At 36.8% G+C, this 18,595-nt stretch overlaps 1 protein-coding gene and 1 long non-coding RNA gene across 12 annotated transcripts in view; one reads left to right on the plus strand and one right to left on the minus strand.

Annotated features, from left to right (window-relative positions):
* DCLK2 (doublecortin like kinase 2) overlaps positions 1–18,595 on the plus strand; it is a 155,211-nt gene that overhangs the window by 20,959 nt on the left and 115,657 nt on the right. For all 11 annotated transcript variants that reach the window (XR_014243600.1, XR_014243601.1, XR_014243602.1 and 8 more), the window contains exon 2: positions 2,457–2,791. Coding sequence is in view for 5 of the 11 variants with exons in the window: in XM_082388990.1 (XP_082245116.1) it covers positions 2,457–2,791 (335 nt within the window). In the remaining 6 variants the exon portion in view is untranslated. The remainder of the gene's footprint in view (positions 1–2,456; positions 2,792–18,595) is intronic.
* Positions 11,995–17,947, minus strand: LOC309627265. Its single transcript, XR_014243641.1, has 2 exons — positions 16,728–17,947; positions 11,995–16,692 (listed from the first exon to the last, which is right to left on the minus strand). It is a non-coding gene; the product is annotated as an uncharacterized lncRNA (long non-coding RNA).

The following is an 18,595-nucleotide window of genomic DNA, read 5'->3' on the forward strand; positions in this document are numbered from 1 at the left end:
AAATTGGGCTTTGGTTCCAAGGAAGCAGGGACTTATTCTGTATTGGGTGTTGTCAGAGGAAGGACAATTCTGTGATTGAATATCTCATTAAATCCTATTTATAATGAGAGCAGACTAGATTGAGGAAAAAGCTATAGTTGGTAACGAAGTGGCAATCACTCATTGAGTGACCTTTTTTGTGTGTCACTTTATCATAGTCCCAGAATGGCTTCATTTGATATAGATATTCTGTGAGATGATATCCCACAGAAGATCACAGATCAGATCAGGTTATAGTAATATTGAGGTCTAGCTGTGAATGTTAGATCAATTCTGGACCTCAGGGACTGCTTTATTTTTCATATATACATGTATGATATTTATGTATATATATAGACATAACACATTTATATCTTTAAGTCTAATTTTAAAATGAGATGTTTATCCTTTCCTTGTTTTGGTGAGTGCAGTTTTAATATGTACTGGTAAGAGTTTAAAAAATTCTCTCACAATGTGGTATTTTATCCATGAATCAAGGTTCATTACTTTAGGATATACTTTTCCAGCTGTATCAGTAACATAAAATGCACTATCATTTGGAAAACTTGTTCTCTCTCTGGGGAATGAGTAGAAAACAGAAGATTCTTGCATGGATCCAGGTGAGAAGTGGGTGGTGATGAGGGCAGAGGGGAGGGGCATTTTTAGAAATATTTAGAAGGTAGAGTGGACAGAACTTGATGTCAAAATGCAGTGTGTAGGGAAACCAGAAGGATGAGGGATGATGCCTAGGTTTCTAGCTGAGGAGTCTGAGTAGGAAGTGATGTTCCTCAACAGGATGGATGGAATGGAGAAGTGACAGGTTGGCGGTGGGGTGGGTAACAAATCTTAAACAAGAATCCCTACAGTAGGGCTTCCCTGGTGGCGCAGTGGTTGAGAATCTGCCTGCCAATGCAGGGGACACGGGTTCGAGCCCTGGTCTGGGAAGATCCCACATGCCGCGGAGCAACTAGGCTCGTGAGCCACAACTACTGAGCCTGCGCGTCTGGAGCCTGTGCTCCACAACAAGAGAGGCCGCGATGAGAGGCCCGCGCACCGCGATGAAGAGTGGCCCCTGCTTGCCGCAACTAGAGGAAGCCCTCGCACAGAAACGAAGACCCAACACAGCCATAAATAAATAAATTAATTAATTAATTAAATTAAAAAAAAAATCCCTATAGTAGCATGACTCTGGTTGGGGGAAGACTGATTGCTTCTAATCAATCTTGTAGGTGCCTAGTGTCTAACAAAGAATAAGAATTTATTGTTTGATTAACAGCAAGAGGTATAACTGCCTAAGGAACCAAAATCTTAAATGCTTTTGTCTGCATATTCTCTCCCTGTAGACAAATCTATATATTAAAAATGGGGCCATTAAACTGCATGTGTGAAAAAATAATGAATTCTTTTTGAGTTAGAAGATAACTTGGAGAAAATCTTAGAGTGTAATCCTTTTATCTTGCATGCCACAAAGTTGAGACTAAAAAAAAGTGGGTGACTTCTGAGTTTCCTGAGAGAAAACTTGTGATTTTTCAACATAAAGTTTTGGAACTTAATGAACATTGAATCAATTGACCAATTGACAAATACTATAGTTTTTATGTTTTACTTAGTGAAAATTAAGCAGAAGTCTACATGAATAAAGAACACATCATTTTAACTACTAAATATCCTTCCTCATTTAAGTAGACGATGAAAAGGTTGTCTATTTAAACTATTTTAAATTCATATTCTTCCATTAAGGAAAAAATGCTTGCGGTATGTTTCTTTGAGCTGTCAAAACTCTTCCTTCATTTTTGCAGTGCTTCATTAACTGAGTAAATGATCATATAACTAAATATGTGAATTTAGTCAGCTATGTGAATTTTGTAGTAACTTTTCTTTGATTAGGGCTGAAATATATAATTGGAAAGAGGAGGAAGACAGTTTTATTTCTTTATGAGAATGTATTATTTTGTGATACAGTTATTTCTTCCAGAATGAGACATTAAAAATTAAATTAGTTAATGGACTTTTGGACGTAGAGAGTACCTTAGAATTCACCTGGTTCAACAACTTCCCTTTACAGATACTGATGTTGGGAAGCAAAGTGCAGGGACTTCCCTGGTGGTCCAGTGGTGAGGACACTGTGCTTTCACTGTTGAGGGCGCGGGTTCTATCCCTGGTTGGGAAACTAAGATCCCATAAGCTGCGCTATCCAGGGTGACATTTGACCAGAATAAAACCCAGATCTCTAGTTTCTTCGTCCAGTGCATTTCACTCTAATGTATGCTGTTCTCTCAAAACCAACCTATATGCTATTGAAAAGAAAGGGGTGTGGGTAGAACGCCAAACTTGTTAAGTTGAGGATTCACTTAATGGGATTCTAGCGTGTTTGCTTCATACAAAATGCTCCTGTGGTGGGGATAACCACGTTGATAAAACTGATTTTTGCTTTTTAGGTGAGAGTTACGTGTGTGCGTCGAATGAACCGTTTCGTAAAGTTGATTACACCAAAAACATTAATCCAAACTGGTCTGTGAACATCAAGGGTGGGACCACCCGCGCCTTGGCTGCCCCCTCCTCAGTGAAGAGTGAAGTGAAGGAAAGTAAAGATTTCATCAAACCCAAATTAGTGACTGTGATTCGAAGTGGAGTGAAGCCTAGAAAAGCTGTGCGGATCCTTCTGAATAAGAAGACTGCTCATTCCTTCGAACAGGTCTTAACAGATATCACTGAAGCCATTAAACTGGACTCAGGAGTGGTGAAGAGGCTCTGCACGCTGGACGGGAAGCAGGTAGGATGTTTTCAGCCCCACGCTCTCTGTCTTACTTTTAAACTCTCCCAGTACCACGGTGGTTACATAGTTAATATGAATTTCATAGTTCCCTAGAAGTTATTCTAGCAGTCCTACTTGTGAGGGGCCTGTGTGTGTTGGCCTTTATCATGAAAAATGTAAGTGGCTTACCTGTCTCTTTACCCAAATTATCTCAAAAGTAAATGTAGAGAAATCTATCATATACTTCTTATGGCTATTGGAAGGGAAATGTAAACTTCTTCTTCTTTTTTTTTTTTTAATTGAAGTATAGTTGATTTGCAATGTTGTGTTAATTACTGCTGTGCAACAGAGTGATTCAGTTATACATATATATACTTTTTAAAATATTCTTTTCCATTATGGTTTATCATAGGATTTTTAAAAAATTATTATTTATTTTATTTATTTATGGCTGTGTTGGGTCTCTGTTTCTGTGCGAGGGCTTTCTCTAGTTGCGGCAAGCAGGGACCACTCTTCATCACGGTGCGCGGGCCTCCCACTACCGCGGCCTCTCTTGTTGTGGAGCACAGGCTCAGTAATTGTGGCTCACGGGCCTAGTTGCTCCACGGCATGTGGGATCTTCCCAGACCAGGGCTCGAACCCGTGTCCCCTGCACTGGCAGGCAGACTCTCAACCACTGCGCCACCAGGGAAGCCCGATAGGATATTGAATATAGTTCTCTGTGCTATACAGTAGGACCTTGTTGTTTATCCATTCTATATATAAAAGCTTACATCTGCTAACCCCATATTCACACTCCATCCCTCCCCCAACCTTCTCCCCCTTGGCAGCCACAGTCTGTTCTCTACGTCCATGATTCTGTTTCTGTTTCAGAGATAGGTTCATTGTGTCATATTTTAGGTTTCACATATAAGTGATATCATATGGTATTTGTCTTTCTCTTTCTGACTTCACTTAGTATGATAATCTCTAGTTGCATCCATGTTGCTGCAAATGGCATTATTTTGTTCTTTTTTTATGGCTGAGTAGTATTCCATTGTATATATATACCACATCTTCTTTATCCATTCATCTGTCAATGGACATTTAGGTTGTTTCCATGTCTTGGCTATTATGAATAGTGCTGCTATGAACATAGGGGTGCATGTATCTTTTTGAATTACAGTTTTGTCCGGGTATATGCCCGGGAGTGCGATTGCTGGATCATATGGTAATTCTATTTTTAGTTTTCTGAGGAACCTCCATATTGTTTTCCACAGTGGTTGCACCAGAAGGGAAATGTAAACTTCTGAGGAAAGAGTGTATGTTGAAGAGGCTTCCTACATTAAATGGGATATTCTCTAGTTAAGAATAAGAACATCTGTTGACCAGTAGAGTCAATATGGGTTTCGGTAAATCACAGAAGTAAAAATAAAAGATATTTAATGCTTTCAGAAAAGCCTTTCCTCCCTACTTATGTATAATATAGAAAATGCATTTCAAAGAATGTTCTTTTATAGGAATGTCCATTTGAGTTTCATAGGAAACAATAGAGGTAATTAAGCAGCATTTCTGAAAAATGTACACAAATTACACAGGAAGATGCAAGCCAAATTATGGTAACAGTATACCAGGGAATCTAATAGACTAAAAAAAATTGAACAAATTGCAGGAATGCATGAATAGCAGTTATACAAATATTGAGTTTCATAACAATCAGATTATCATTCCTAAAAAGAAACATGAGGCTTCTAAAATGTATTTTTTCAACTTAATTTCAATAAAGTTAAGTTGTTTAGATTTACATTGTATTAAACATTATACTTTGTATTAAACATTATAGTTTCCAGCATTCAATTTGTTTCTTCATTCCATTTTGTTTCTTCCCTCTAACATAATTTATTTTGAAGTGTTTGGCTTGTGTAGTGCTGAGAATGAACAATATAAAACACTGGAGTGGTGTCTTCTGGAAAAGCATAATTAGTTTCTAATTTTCTAAGACAAGATCTAGTTACTGGGTTGTTTTCATAAACATAAACAAAATTTTAAAAAATACGTTCTGAGAATTCCAGTAGATTATAGTGAGTTTACAATGACTTTTCTAATTAATTAAATTAATAGTTAGAAGGCATAACGTTTCATAGCGGCCTGCCCCAAGATAGGTTCATAGTATGAATGGAAATAGACACTTTACAAATTGAGTTAACAGCACATCACAACACAAAGCACCTTAAGATTCATCCTGCAAATAAGTGAAAAAAAAATTAGACCACAAGACAGAAAGGAGATTTGGTAAATCAAATAGCTGATTCTTGGTGGACACAGTGAAGACAGGAAATGGGGAAGACAAATATTTAAGATACCTGATGAAAGGAAAAATGAAAATCAAAGCTGAAGCAAATTAGAAAACATAAACGGCATATAAACAGGAAATTCAATAAAGATTTTAAAAACTGAAACAGATTTGGAAATCTACAAATAAATGTTGTTCAGGAAAAATGTAAGTAAAATATAGACGTTGAACAGCTAATTGAAATAGAAATCACTGAACTTTTAATAGGTATTCAAAAAAATTATCTTTGAAAAAGCTCCAGACTAGAAATATTTATATGTAAAATTGTTAACTAAAGCACAAGCAACCCAAATCACCAACATATTAAAGAATAATACTGTTATGCGTAGACTTATGACAGAAATTAAAGGATGGCTTACTATTAAGAAACCTGTTTATACATGAGATCTAGAGGAAAAAGCATGATAGTATACACAGTCCCCCAAAAATGTCACAAAGGCATTTGACAAAATACAAAATCTATATTCAGTTAAAGATTTAGTAATAAAAATGGGAGGTGAATTCTGTAATACAATTAAAAAAAGAAAAATTCCTATCTGAAACAAAAAGTCCATGTATTGGTAAACAAATGAGTTACAGGAAGCATTTCTATGACAGTCAGGTACAAGATAAGGATGCCTGATAGCACCTAGTACTCAACATTCTTCTATACATTCTTCCTGATTTTTATTTATAGTTTAATTGCAATTTCCCTAAGAATGTAAATGAGATTGTTTTGGAGTGAGGGGAGCGATACCTGACAAAGTGATTTTAAAAGTTAATCTGGAAAAATAAGCAGGAAAATTTTGGAAATAATGATTAATGGGTTCTCATGCTACCACATATTAAATCAGCATCCTCGTAACCATACCAAAAAGAAATTCCAGGTGTTTTAAAAATATAGGTGTCAAAATGAGACACAAGAACAAAAGGAAAATATGTCAATAGTTATGTTGAAATGGGAAAGGATTTTCTAAGTAGTAAAGAAGTGGAAAAATCAGAGGGAAAAGTTGATTGGTTGGACATAAAAATTAAACATTTCTAAATGTCCATGCACCCCAGTGTTCATTACAGCACTATTTACAATAGCCAGGTCATGGAAGCAACCTAAATGTCCATCAACAGACAAATGGATAAAGAAGATGTGGTACATATATACAATGGAATATTACTCAGCCATAAAAAGGAACAAAATTGGGTCATTTGTAGAGATGTGGATGGACTTAGAGACTGTCATACAGAGTGAAGTAAGTCAGAAAGAGAGAAACAGATATCATGTATTAACGCATATATGTGGAATCTAGAAAAATAGTACAGATGAGCTGGTTTGCAAGGCAGAAATAGAGACACAGATGTAGAGAACAAATGTATGGACACCAAGGGGGGAAAGCGGGGGCAGGGGTGGTGGTGGGATGAATTGGGAGATTGGGATTGACATATATACACTAACAGGTATAAAATAGATAACTAATAAGAACCTGCTGTATAAAAATAAAATAAAATTCAAAAAATAAAAAAAGAGAAAAAAAATTTTAAAAAAGACTTAAAGAAAATTTCTAGATGTCAAGCAAGGGTTATATGCGTTTATATTGAGTCATACTAGTTTAATATGAAAAAACCCCACTACAATGGAAAAGTGGATAAAGGGCCAAACAGACAATTTGAGAAGATAGGATTATAAATCGTAAGCATAAAAAAAGTTCAGTCTCACTAATAAAAATGTGAATGAAGGCAATAAGATATTCATATTTAAAATTGACAGGTTATTTTAAAACAAAATGTCTGTTATTTTTTAATGTGCAGTGAATTGGCATTCTCAGTGATGGAAGTGCAAATTTCATAATCTCTATGGAAAGCAATTTATTATGTACAACTCAAAAATATTTTTACTATTTGAACTAGTAAATTAACTTCTAGGAATTTATCCTAAATAATCGAAGATGCAAACATAATTATGCATAAAAATGTTCATCCCATCAATAAGAGCAAAAGATTGGAAACAATTTAAAATCTCTAAAGTAAAAAACAGTTAAATGATTTCACCATAGAATTTATATGTAGTGGGCATTGAAAATTGTGATGGGGGAATAATTAAAGACACGGGAAAATGTTAAGTGGAAAAAGCAAGAAAAAACTCTGTAGTATGTTTTCAATCTATGTTAAGAAAGAAGAGTGAGGAATAATTTTTTTAATGAATTCAGAAGGAAAAAAGATTACAGTTGCCGTCAGAAATCCAGTATTTGCTGTTCTGATTTCCACTACTTCTTTCTCACGTCTGCTTAGAAGCAGAAACTCAAGCACTGAGAAAGAAAACAAGACTGATTTCAATCAGATGGAAGAAATTAAAACATTGAGTTAATCGTTGAAATTTTGGCACGTGGTTATAAAATGTTAGTATCACTTTTGTCACTTTTTATGTCTTATAAAAATTAAAATATTATTTCCCACATGCAAAGAAAAGAGATATTTTTAAACTTCGAAATAAAATGTTTATTTGGAAAAATTAGAGATTTCATTTTGATAGACACAGCTTTGGATATTATATTTTCAGATTGCCAGGTATCCTTAAAAGCTGTAGTTTTCTAGGCACTGATTCAACATTTGTACTATAAGTGGACTTATATTTAAACTTCAAGTCTGTCTTTTGGTTGGTTTATGTTATAAGTATAAAGAGAGATGAAATCTTGCTTTGAAATAGCCTAAGAGATTTTTCTTGTTCTTAAGATTAATGCAAACCTTTAAATGGACAGTGTTCATTTTGAATTTTTTCCATAAAATGATTTTTAAAAAATTATCTGCTCTCCGAAAATTCTCAAGAACAGCTTTGCTTAGGTGAAGAGAAAGGAGCTAAGATGTGTTAATGAGTTGTCCCTGTACAAAATTTTAGACTGTCTGCCTTGACTTTAATGTTCTTTTTCCTGGTTACTTCCTACTCAGATTTGTTGTTTTCATTTTAATTAGTCTGATCTTTGACACAGGATAGTGATTAAACAATTTATAGGCAATTCATCGTGAACAGTCAATGAGCCCATTCTGATACTTGTGCTAGAGTTTCAAGGGGCCCTGCTTATCTTTTATGGGCTTGAAAACTTTCTTGATTGAAGAAGCAATGGGGTGTCATGTGCCAGTTAACATTCATGTTGTGAAAACGATGTCCCTGAAATCTTTTCTTCCCTCACAATGGATGATCTCATCTTCCTAGTAGTATTGTCTCCATTTACAAGCTCTTAGTACAACTAATTGATGTATTTTCTGTCTCTTTATGAAATCACTTCAAATAAAATCACATTTTAGGATTTTATCCATGTTAACTCTTGGGTTTTCTTTAGTGTCAAGACATGGTTCTCAGCTGGGCACACTTTTACCCCTAGGGAACATTTGGTAATGTCTGGAGTCATTCTTGATTGTCTTGACTGGAGGTGTGGATTCTACTGGCATCTAGTGGGTAGAGGCCAGGGAAACTGCCAACCATCCTGCAGTGCACAGGACAGCCACAGCATAATTCCCTGGGTCCAAAACGTCAGTAATGCTGAGACTCAGAAATCTTGGTGTAAAGTAAGTGAAATGATTCAAAGGGAAATGATACTTATTAAAACAGTAACTTTGTTATCAGCTAGGCCACATGATATAAGTTCTGTTTATCTCAGACCTTAGAGACGTTCTCATAACCTTTCTGTCCACTTTTTATGTAATTGAGGCAGGTGTGTTAGAATGTCATGGTTTGTACTCTTTCTTGTCCAGGATTTCAAACTATTTGTCTTCGTTGTGTGAGGCTGACATACAGTTGGGTAGTATAGCTTCACAGGGGATTAAATAAAGATGTCCCAAATCATTTCACCTGTATTTAAAGAGAAGCCTAAGAAATCAGGATTTAGTCTCGTGAAGTTTTAAGTATTTAATACTTAAAAGTGATAGCATGATTATCAATTTTTAAAAAACATACAACCTAGGTATTTATAGATGGGGTGACTAGAAAAAAGCATTCGTAAATAGAAGTCATCACTATTCCCCTAAGTAGTTTTCTTTGAACTAGCAATTAATTTAGATTAAATGCTTGACTTTTGTTTTTCTTCTTAAAAACAAAATCTTCTTGAACTTTTAAGTTAAATTGTATAGAAAAACAAGGTTTACTTTTTAAATTTTTTGAAAAACAGAGTGACTTTCTCAGAATAAACTGCAGCAGGGTGGTAGTTATTTAAAAAAAAAAAATCTTTATTCTGTTAAGGAACTGAAAGATCCAAATATAGCTTTAGTCCACATGTGTAAAAAATTCTAGCTTTTAGCTTTCCCAGAAACAGCAGAGTTTTAACATAAAAGAAACATACTTCGTGGAATTTTGGAACAAGTTGATTCTTGTCATGGGCAGAGACAAAACAGACTCAAAAATTGCTAGCAGTTGATGCTTTGGGGGTAAAATACTTCCAGACTTTGGGACTGCTGCCAGCCTCAGGATGCCCACATGCCGTGGGTCCTTCTTGGGGAACATGGTAACCCCTTGGAGTGCATTCATCTTATCAGCCGTATTAGAGTTTATGAAGGTTTCCATCCTCACATTTTTAAAAGTTTATTTCACGGGTACTATACTATTAATAATATTTTATATCTTTTATTTTTCCAGCATCACATTTTCTAGTGAAGATTCATTTCTTTGTAATGACCCAACCGTACTTATTAAAACAATCTCTTCTCAAATTGCTGCAGAAAAATCACGTGGTTGAATTTTTCCTTGATGTAGATGAGAACAGTTCGGTTTTAGTTCTCACACTGCTGCCAATGCATGCATATCCTTTTGTAGAAAGTAGAAATCCAGACAACAGTGTTCTGTCCTCTTAGATAAATTCACACCTCTGAAGTGTGGGTAGCTGATCTATCTCAAGTAATGGAAGATTTATCCCAATCAGGAATTAACAGACTGTGAGTAACCAGTGGGACTTTTCAGTACAGCTGGAGTCCAGGTATAGAAAGGTATTTTCATTTGTTCTTCGATTCCTCATCTAAGCAGATATATCTCTGCCTTTAAAAAGGGTGGGGGGGAAGCTTAATCTTTGTTTTTTATTTAATGAACCCTTTTTTTCAAAGAGTGATCTGAAAAGCGGGAAGAAAGAAGAAAGCATTTAGATATCCCTCTTCAAGTAAAGTTTGTGTTTTGCCATTTTGATATCCATGGTGTAGGCAGTTTCCCCTGACCTTAAATAATACCTTTTCCTTTTTAATGGGAAACTGAAGGAAAACACTAAAATCCTGTTAGTAATGACTGCAGTTGAAAATTAGGAGAAGAGATGCTTAAGAAACACAATTTTAGCTCTCAGTGAATTATGCAAGGTAAAGTGTAGGTGAGATAAAAATGACACTACCGCGAACTCTTTTGTTCCCTTATTCTTTTGATGTCTAAGTTGGAGTAATGCATAGAACATAAAGATTGTATTGAATTAGTTTCATTTTGTTATAAATGAATTTTCCACTGATTATAATAATTATTAAAATATATATTTTGTCACATATGTATTGTGCAGTGCTTAGAATAATAGCTTAATTAGCTAATAGATAATAGCTAATCGCTTACTGTGTCAGACATTACGTTGTGCTTTACATTAGTCTTCTTCACTAATCCTTATAGCAGCCTTGAGAGTTAGGTAGTGTATTTTCCACTTAGCAGTGGGCAAGTTGAAGTAAAGAGAAATCAAGAATCATGCAGCTGGTGGCGGAGCTGGGGTACATATCCAGAGAGTGTGATCCTAGATCCCGCACTTTCCACAGCTACGGTATAAGCCACCTGTGGTCAGGCTTTGGGAAAGGCTTCAGTGATAATGAGGGACAGGACAAATAACTAATAAGAGAAACAGGTTTTGTCAAAGAAAAATCTTTCTTAAGTTTTAGAGTGATGCAATTTTACCTGGGGTTTCTCTAAAATCTGTGTAATAATAGGTCGTGTGGTAAAATTATACTTGGAGTAGGATCTGAAAAATGAAGTAATAGGTTAAGGAGTGATTATATGCTTGACAAAAAGATGACTCAGTGTTATTTTATAGATTTTTAAAAAAATTATATGACATTGCAGAAAGTTTAGAAAATACAGGAAAAACTAAATGCACAGTGCTTCCATTTTAGCCCTTTGTTTTCGTAATTGAGTATTCCTATCAGTATTTTCATATACACATGTTTTGTCTCTCTTTTAAGAGAAAACTACCCAGGTAAAATCAGTATAACTTCTATTGGAAAAATGCAAAAAGTTCAGGGAAATGCAAAGAATGAAAGTTTTTTTCACATCTGCCCTGCTTCCCCAACCTCACTCTACTTCTTAAAAGGAACCACCTAATAAGTTTTGTTAATGCAATTTAAATACATATATACACATAGTTTTTACATAACATGGTTTTTATGTGTAATAGTGTATCCTGCTTTTTTCATTTGTTAATCATATTCTTCCGTGTTATATAATCTGCACATTTCATACTTAAATGACTGAATAATGGTCAATTGGCTAGATAGACTGTAATTTCTCTAACGTATTGCTGGACACTTGGCTTGTTTCCAGCTTTTCATTCTTTTATCCTCTGATGATCTTGCTACATGTAGACTTTAACATCATTGGATCAGTTCCTTTCTTTAGGATGGATTCCTAGAGGCAGATTACTAGAAGAGACTCTTATGGATTTTGGGGTTTCAGAGATACAATCAAAGCTGTAGACACAAAGTTGTCCTAGTTGGCAACGCTCTTGGAATGTGCCCCAGTATTTCTGAAGCTAGGAGAGGCTTAGGAGTGGATTAGACGTGACAGCCGGGTATAAAATGGTCATAATTTGATTTTTTGCATGGAAAAATGTACATTCTGTGCAATTCCTGTTGTGTAAATTGAAGCCTACACGCAATTCCTCTTACCACCTTTGCTACTTTCTGTTCTAGAGAGTAGTTTAAGGAGAAAAGCCAGTTGACCTGTGTATCAGTTTTATATTCAAGGCAAGTGACGACCAACTAGTCTTGAAAATGTTAAGCTTAGTAGGGAGAAACCTTTTTTTTTTTTTTTTAAGCAAATAGCCCATATTATGGTACTATGTCACCTTAATCTTGAACTGAAGGACCCATCATTTCATTCAGTTTTTTTTTTGTTTTTTTTTGTTTTTTTTTTTAATAACCTTTGCCTAGATGCCAAAAATCCCCCGAGTATATTTCTGGTATTTAGTGAAGTCAGGTAACTTTTTGCTTTGTGGTATTTTGACTCAGAATTGAGTCAAGGATATTACTTGCGGTAGTCACTTTGTAAACTTCGTTGCTTTTGGTCATAGCTAACTTTTGGATTTGTTTTGTTGTTTTTGTATGTATCATGAGTATCTGCTGATCACAATTTCTACCAATACGTGTAATATATAGTATTACTTTACAAATTTTACTAGATTTTATGAAAGGGTCATTTATTCATCATGCCTTATGGTAAAAACAAGGACAGGTGCAAAGTCAGCATGGTGTTTTAGAATGTATAATTGAGATAGGAAATTATTTAGTCCAGCTTGCTAATTTTATAGGTGAGAAATCTTTCTGGGCTTATAATAGCTTTTGAGAACCTGATGAAATCTGTGGCTCTTCTCTTCCAAGTAAAGCCTGACTCACATTTTGTGTATGATCAGCTTGTTTGCAGTTTAAGAAACTCTTCTTTGGCCTGTTTTACTCTCTTCCCTTTAGTAGGGGGAAGTGTTTTATTTTCAGCCTTAAAGTCATTGATTTTTCTAGAGAGCAAAAGTTAAGCTTGACCGTGGTCATCCACGTTCTTAGGGTGCTGCCTCAGAGAAGAGGAATTAATTGAATCTAAACTAAAAATTGCGTCATGGAGAAAAATAGTGCTAGAGTCTGTATTTGCATTTTCAGTAACCCTGTGCAATTTTCTGGATTTAAAAATTAACCTCTTGCATTTTTCTTAAGTAAGGAAGAGCACCACATTTCAAAGCTAGTAAGACTAGCTTTCATGAATATTCTGTGTGTGTGTATTTTTAGAACGTTTTAACTGTACTCCGATGAGCTGCCAGACTCCCAGCAAAGTGTTGGAAAGCTTGTAGTCATTAGAGGCTCGCCTCCACAAAAGTTTAATTCTCTGGGCCTGAGGAGTGTTAGAAATGAAGCAACACTTACCCAGAAGGAGCAGTCTGGTTTTCCTTATGCATTTCAGGCTCGTTTAAGACTTGAAACAGTAAAGTTTTATTTTAAATTTTCTTTTTTTGTTTTATAATGGTTTATGGTAAACTTCTCTAAATGTGAGCGTAAAGACATTTGATTATATTTTTAAATATTGCTCTTTGTTTGCCCACATGATAAGTCATTAAATGCCATTTTAAGTATGAGTTGTGGAAGATATTTAAATATCTGTGTATTGGTACTTATTAAAACTGACATTAGTTAACATGGTTGTGTTTCTGAAGGATTAAGTCTATTAAACACCTAGTCTTTGGTATCATTTATGCTATGTGTTTTTAGTGGTAAAATATTATGGCTACACATGCCATTGTGAAAATGCAAATTAAAAAGACAGTCTTTCTTTTTATAAAATGCAAAAGTTGTGTAAATGGAAACTTGTAAAAGCCCAGTTAGGTAACTTAATGCACATTTTAAATGTCTTTTCACTTAATACAGTAGTCCAGACTTTTACATGTAGATAAAAGGTTTAACTTTTCTAGAAGTTTTAAAAGTGATTTTTGCTTCCAGAGCATTCCTGCCTAGGCAGCACTAGTCAATCAATGTCTTAATCACTTCTTGAATTTCTAGGAGTTAAGGGAGTTGAGGTCAGTGTGATTTGTGCTCTAAGGAGCTGATTATATGCATTGGAGTCAAAAAATACAAACTGAAGTTTGATTTAAATATATTTATTTCCTATGACGCACAATTACATTTTAATGTCGAATAAGGCAAGGCTCATACTCTTGCGATGAGGGAGATCATTAAAGATTTTTAGTAATGGGAAAGAAAAGACACCAACATTTAATGCCAGCTCTTGTGGCAGACTGTTTACACGTGTTGTCGTTTAAGTCTCGGGAGCACCCTGAGATGGTATATGGTGATATCTCTATGCAAGGAATGTTACAGATCATGTTTACAGAACTTTGGCCCTTTGGTTTCAGTTAGACATGTTGACGTGACAGTGCACTTACCCTACAAGGTTGCCTTTGCTCCAGACATCTTTTATTTACTTTCAGAGCTAGTTTTCAAGATCCAAAGGAATATTTATCTCACTACATTCTAATTATTCCTGATTGTTTTCCAAAATCTATTATGTAACATGATTATTTTCTTTAGTCTTTAGACTTGACTCAGAATGTCTTGCTAGACTTTTCCCAAAACTTATATTCACCTTCAAATGGTGAACAGTTTATTAATTTTGTTCTATGGATCATAATTCCTTACTATCATTTATTTTGTGGCTCAAGTTGTCCTAGGTTTTTCCAAGTTGGATCCTATGCCTGTTTGAGATATTTAAGCATACATGGAGAGTAAGGACCATAGAGAACCTTGTCATGTTCATAATTAGACCTTGCGGAGAAGAAAAGTATAACAGCAATTCTGTATCCCAGAGACAGCTCTAGACCCACTGTTCTCGGGTGTCTTCTCTCCATGTGTGTCTAAGACATGTGATTTCTGTTCATTGCACATGACTCCTAGTTTCTCTGCAACTCTGTCTTTGTCTGTCTTAGTATGTTTGCCATTAAACCCCTAGAAACTGGGGGCCTAGAGTAAGTCTGATTGAGTTGATTGGTATTGTCCAGTGTAAGAACATCGTCGCAGACCATTAGCCTCCCTGTCCTTGACCTAGAGATGGCTGCTTTTAAGGAAATGCTCACGATTTGTTGTGAACAGAACTGCTATGGTTTGAGTCGTATGACCCTGCAGCCTATGTGCAATGAACTTGGCTCTTAAGGGACTTGTGAGTATTCAGGGCATCTAGGGGATTCAGTGACTTTCTGATTCAGTGGTTCTTGGCTGGGAGTAATTTTGCCCCAGAGGGGACATTTGGAAATTTCTGCAGACATTTTTGGATGTTTTAACTGGAGAGGGGTGGGGGAGAGTGTGCTCCTGGCATGTAACGGGTACAGGCCAGGGATGCTGCTGTATGTCTCACAGTACACAGGACAGGCCTTCGCAACAAAGAATTATCTGGTCCAGAACATCAGTAGTGCTGAGATTGAGAAACCATGGCCTAATTTAATGGATGTAAAGAGGAAAGGGATGGCGTATTGAGGCAAATGCAAGTGGTTTTGGAATGGCCAGTGTAAAGGATGTAAGTAGATATGTACGGTTGAGTGTAGGTGTTGAAATTAAAAAGTTAGGCAAGGGGCTTCCCTGGTGGTGCAGTGATTAAGGATCCGCCTGCCAATGCAGGGGACACGGGTTCGATCCCTGGTCTGGGAAGATGCCACATGCCACGGAGCAACTAATCCTGTGCGCCACAGCTACTGAGCCCACGCGCTGCAAGTACTGAAGCCCGCGCACCGCAACAAAGAGTAGCCCCTGCTCACCGCAACTAGAGAAAGCCCGCGGACAGCAACGAAGACCCAACGCAGCCAAAACTTAATTAATTCATGAATTTAAAAAGTTAGGCAAGGGAAGGTTATACACAGGATACGCTGCATTTCCAGGGATGTGAATCTCATCCGTTAGGCTGTGGGTTGCCATTGAAGAATTTTAAGAGGATCAGGCTTGCATTTTAGAATGTTTACTCTAGAGAGTGTAAAATGAGTTCACAAAGATGATCAGTCCTAAAGGATTGAATGTCCCAGAAGCTGTCTCAGATAGTATTATTTCAAAGTTGTGATATGTTTTACAGTTTCCTAAATGCTTATGGGAGTTGGGTCTTAAACTCTATTCCATATAGGAAGCAGACATTCCTAAAGAAATTTACATAGTTTCGGAGGATAAAGATTTGATTTTAGCAGGAAATGAGAAAGAGGATGGGTCAGAGTTATGGAGTCTCTTAAGTCAACGGACAGAAAGTGTCATTTGGTTGGAGATTATACAAAATCCTCATAGTGACTGGAAAGAAGTATTTTATTTTCAATATTAGTGTTTTAAAAAGAGCATTAATTGTCCTTGTGCTTTTTTTAAAAAAAAATAAATTTATTTATTTATTTATTTTTGGCTGCATTGGGTCTTTGTTGCTGCACGTGGACTTTCTGTAGTTGTGGTGAGCGGGGGCTACTCTTCGTTGTGGTGCGCAGGCTTCTCATTGCAGTGGCTTCTCTTGTGGAGCACGGGCTCTAGGCACATGGGCTTCAGTAGTTGTGGCACGTGGGCTCAGTAGTTGTGGCTCACGGGCTCTGGAGCGCAGGCTCAGTAGCTGTGGCACACGGGCTTAGTTGCTCCACGGCATGTGGGATCTTCCCGGACCAGGGCTCGAACCCGTGTCCCCTGCATTGGCAGACGGATTCTCAACCACTGCGCCACCAGGGAAGCCCTTCCTTGTGCTTTTTATATTGTCACTTTGAAATGTTTGTGGCAGGATGGATATTGGGATTGTTACTTGGAAGTTATGCTGGAGTGTAGGTAAACACTGCCTTTCCTTATGTGCTGCTGGCCTTGTGGATGCTTTCTCTCCTCCTTTCACATCATGTACCTAACAGGATCAGGTGATCTGTGACTGTGAGGTAAATTTATATTTGGGAGAACCTGTGACTGTGAGGCAAATTTATATTTGGGAGAACCTGTTACTGCAGTATGGAAAGTACTGCAATATTCTGTCCCCAATAACACGTTTATGAATGACTTAAAAGATAGTCACTATGACAGCTAGGAAACTTGAATACAAAAGTGCTTCTTGGTAGCAAAAGAAAAGGTACTTTTCCTTAAAATTATTAGCATGGCATAAAAGTACATGGTTCATTCTTCATGAGCAAGGTCATGATATATCTATTGGAATACTTCAAAACTTTTGATAGCTTTAAAAAGTGTAAACACTCTTATGCTTTGGCTAATAAGATGTGTCCTCAGAAGTATATTGATAAAAGTCAGTTACTGAAGAACTATCACTGCTTTGTTTTAAAAATCAACAGTGTTTCTTCCTAAAATCAAAATTTTCTTCTTTACTTATGGAAGTAGAAATTGCTTTGAGGAAGAGCCAAATCTCCATTAAATGATTTGGATTTTTCATGCAGTTGTACTTTCAGTTTTCATGCTGATCTATTTAGGCTAATTTGATGTCATGCAATTTTGTACCGTTTATACTGTACGGTGATTCCTGGTTAATGGCCTACTCAAAGGATGTTTAGAACAATTTAGGCAACGATGTGGAGGAATGAGAGAGCAGGATTAAGTCAACGGACTTTTTGCCTGGAAGGTTTTTTTTTTTACAAATATATAGACAGATATATAGATATCTATAAATTTTATATACATTTTAAAATCTGTGTAAAGTTTCCTCGTTTAGCAAACATCCAGTCTACCAGTCGACTTAATGCATCTGCAATACTGAGGCTCAGAAGGACTGAATATGTGTTCAGGGCGAGCTTCTGAATGCTCAGCTCATTCAGATGAGGTGAGGTCTGTGTGCTTGAGGTGCTTCTACACTATTTGGTGAGGAAATATAAAACACATGACATAATTAGGGACTTCCCTGGCGGTCCAGTGGTTAGGACTCCGCGCTTCCACCACAGGGAGCATGGGTTCGATCCCTGGTCGGGGACCTAGGATCCCACATGCTGCGTGGTGGGGCCAAAAAACAAAAAGAAAAAAAGGCCTAATAGATATTGCTGTGCAGCTAAAGAACAGAAATGTGAACTGGAGGAGCTGGGAAGAGCTCCTGGAGAAACAGAACGTGAATTGGATTACAGTTGGGGAGGGTGATTTAGAAAGACTGTTCCCACCTACCACACCCCCCGATACACACACACACACACACACACACACACACAGCAGCAGCAGTAAGGGAAAAGCAAGTGTGGAAAACAATGGCAGTACTGAGGGGAATGAGAATAATGTCCGGTCATAGTAGGAAATGAGTTTGGAGAAATTGGAGGGAGGCGTGGACTTTTGTTCAAAGAAAGGGCAGTGAGTGTAGAGAGGGACTGTCAGCTTGGGATGAAACAGTGATGTAACAAAACTCTGCTCTAGGTCAGTCGGCCACTGGACTGATTTTGGAGTAGAAGGAGGAGGACCACACAGCCCATCAGGAGACCCTCTCAGCAATCAGGGTTTGGTCCAAAGCAGCATGGCAGAAGTGGGACGGCAGCAAACGATGTGAAGCAGAGAATCCAGACTGAGTGGATTTGCAAAGAGCTGTGGCCCAGTGCCCTTTATGCAATTGCCAAGCCGCAGAGCTGGCTACAGGCTCTACCACAGAAACCCTTCAAAGTCCTGGTTTCCTAAGGGGCCACTAAAGGTTGAACAAGCAGAAATATCACGGACCCAAAGTATGGCTTCTGCAGTAAGTTGATCATTTTATTTTGGGGGCATGGCAGCTCGTTATTATGTTTGAGGTAGAAAAAAGCCAAGTACATTTTCATCCAGGAATAAATTAAACTATTTTATTATTATTTTTT

Source organism: Balaenoptera borealis, assembly GCF_965194805.1.
Source record: "Balaenoptera borealis genome assembly, chromosome: 4".
NCBI classification, from domain to species: domain Eukaryota; kingdom Metazoa; phylum Chordata; class Mammalia; order Artiodactyla; family Balaenopteridae; genus Balaenoptera; species Balaenoptera borealis.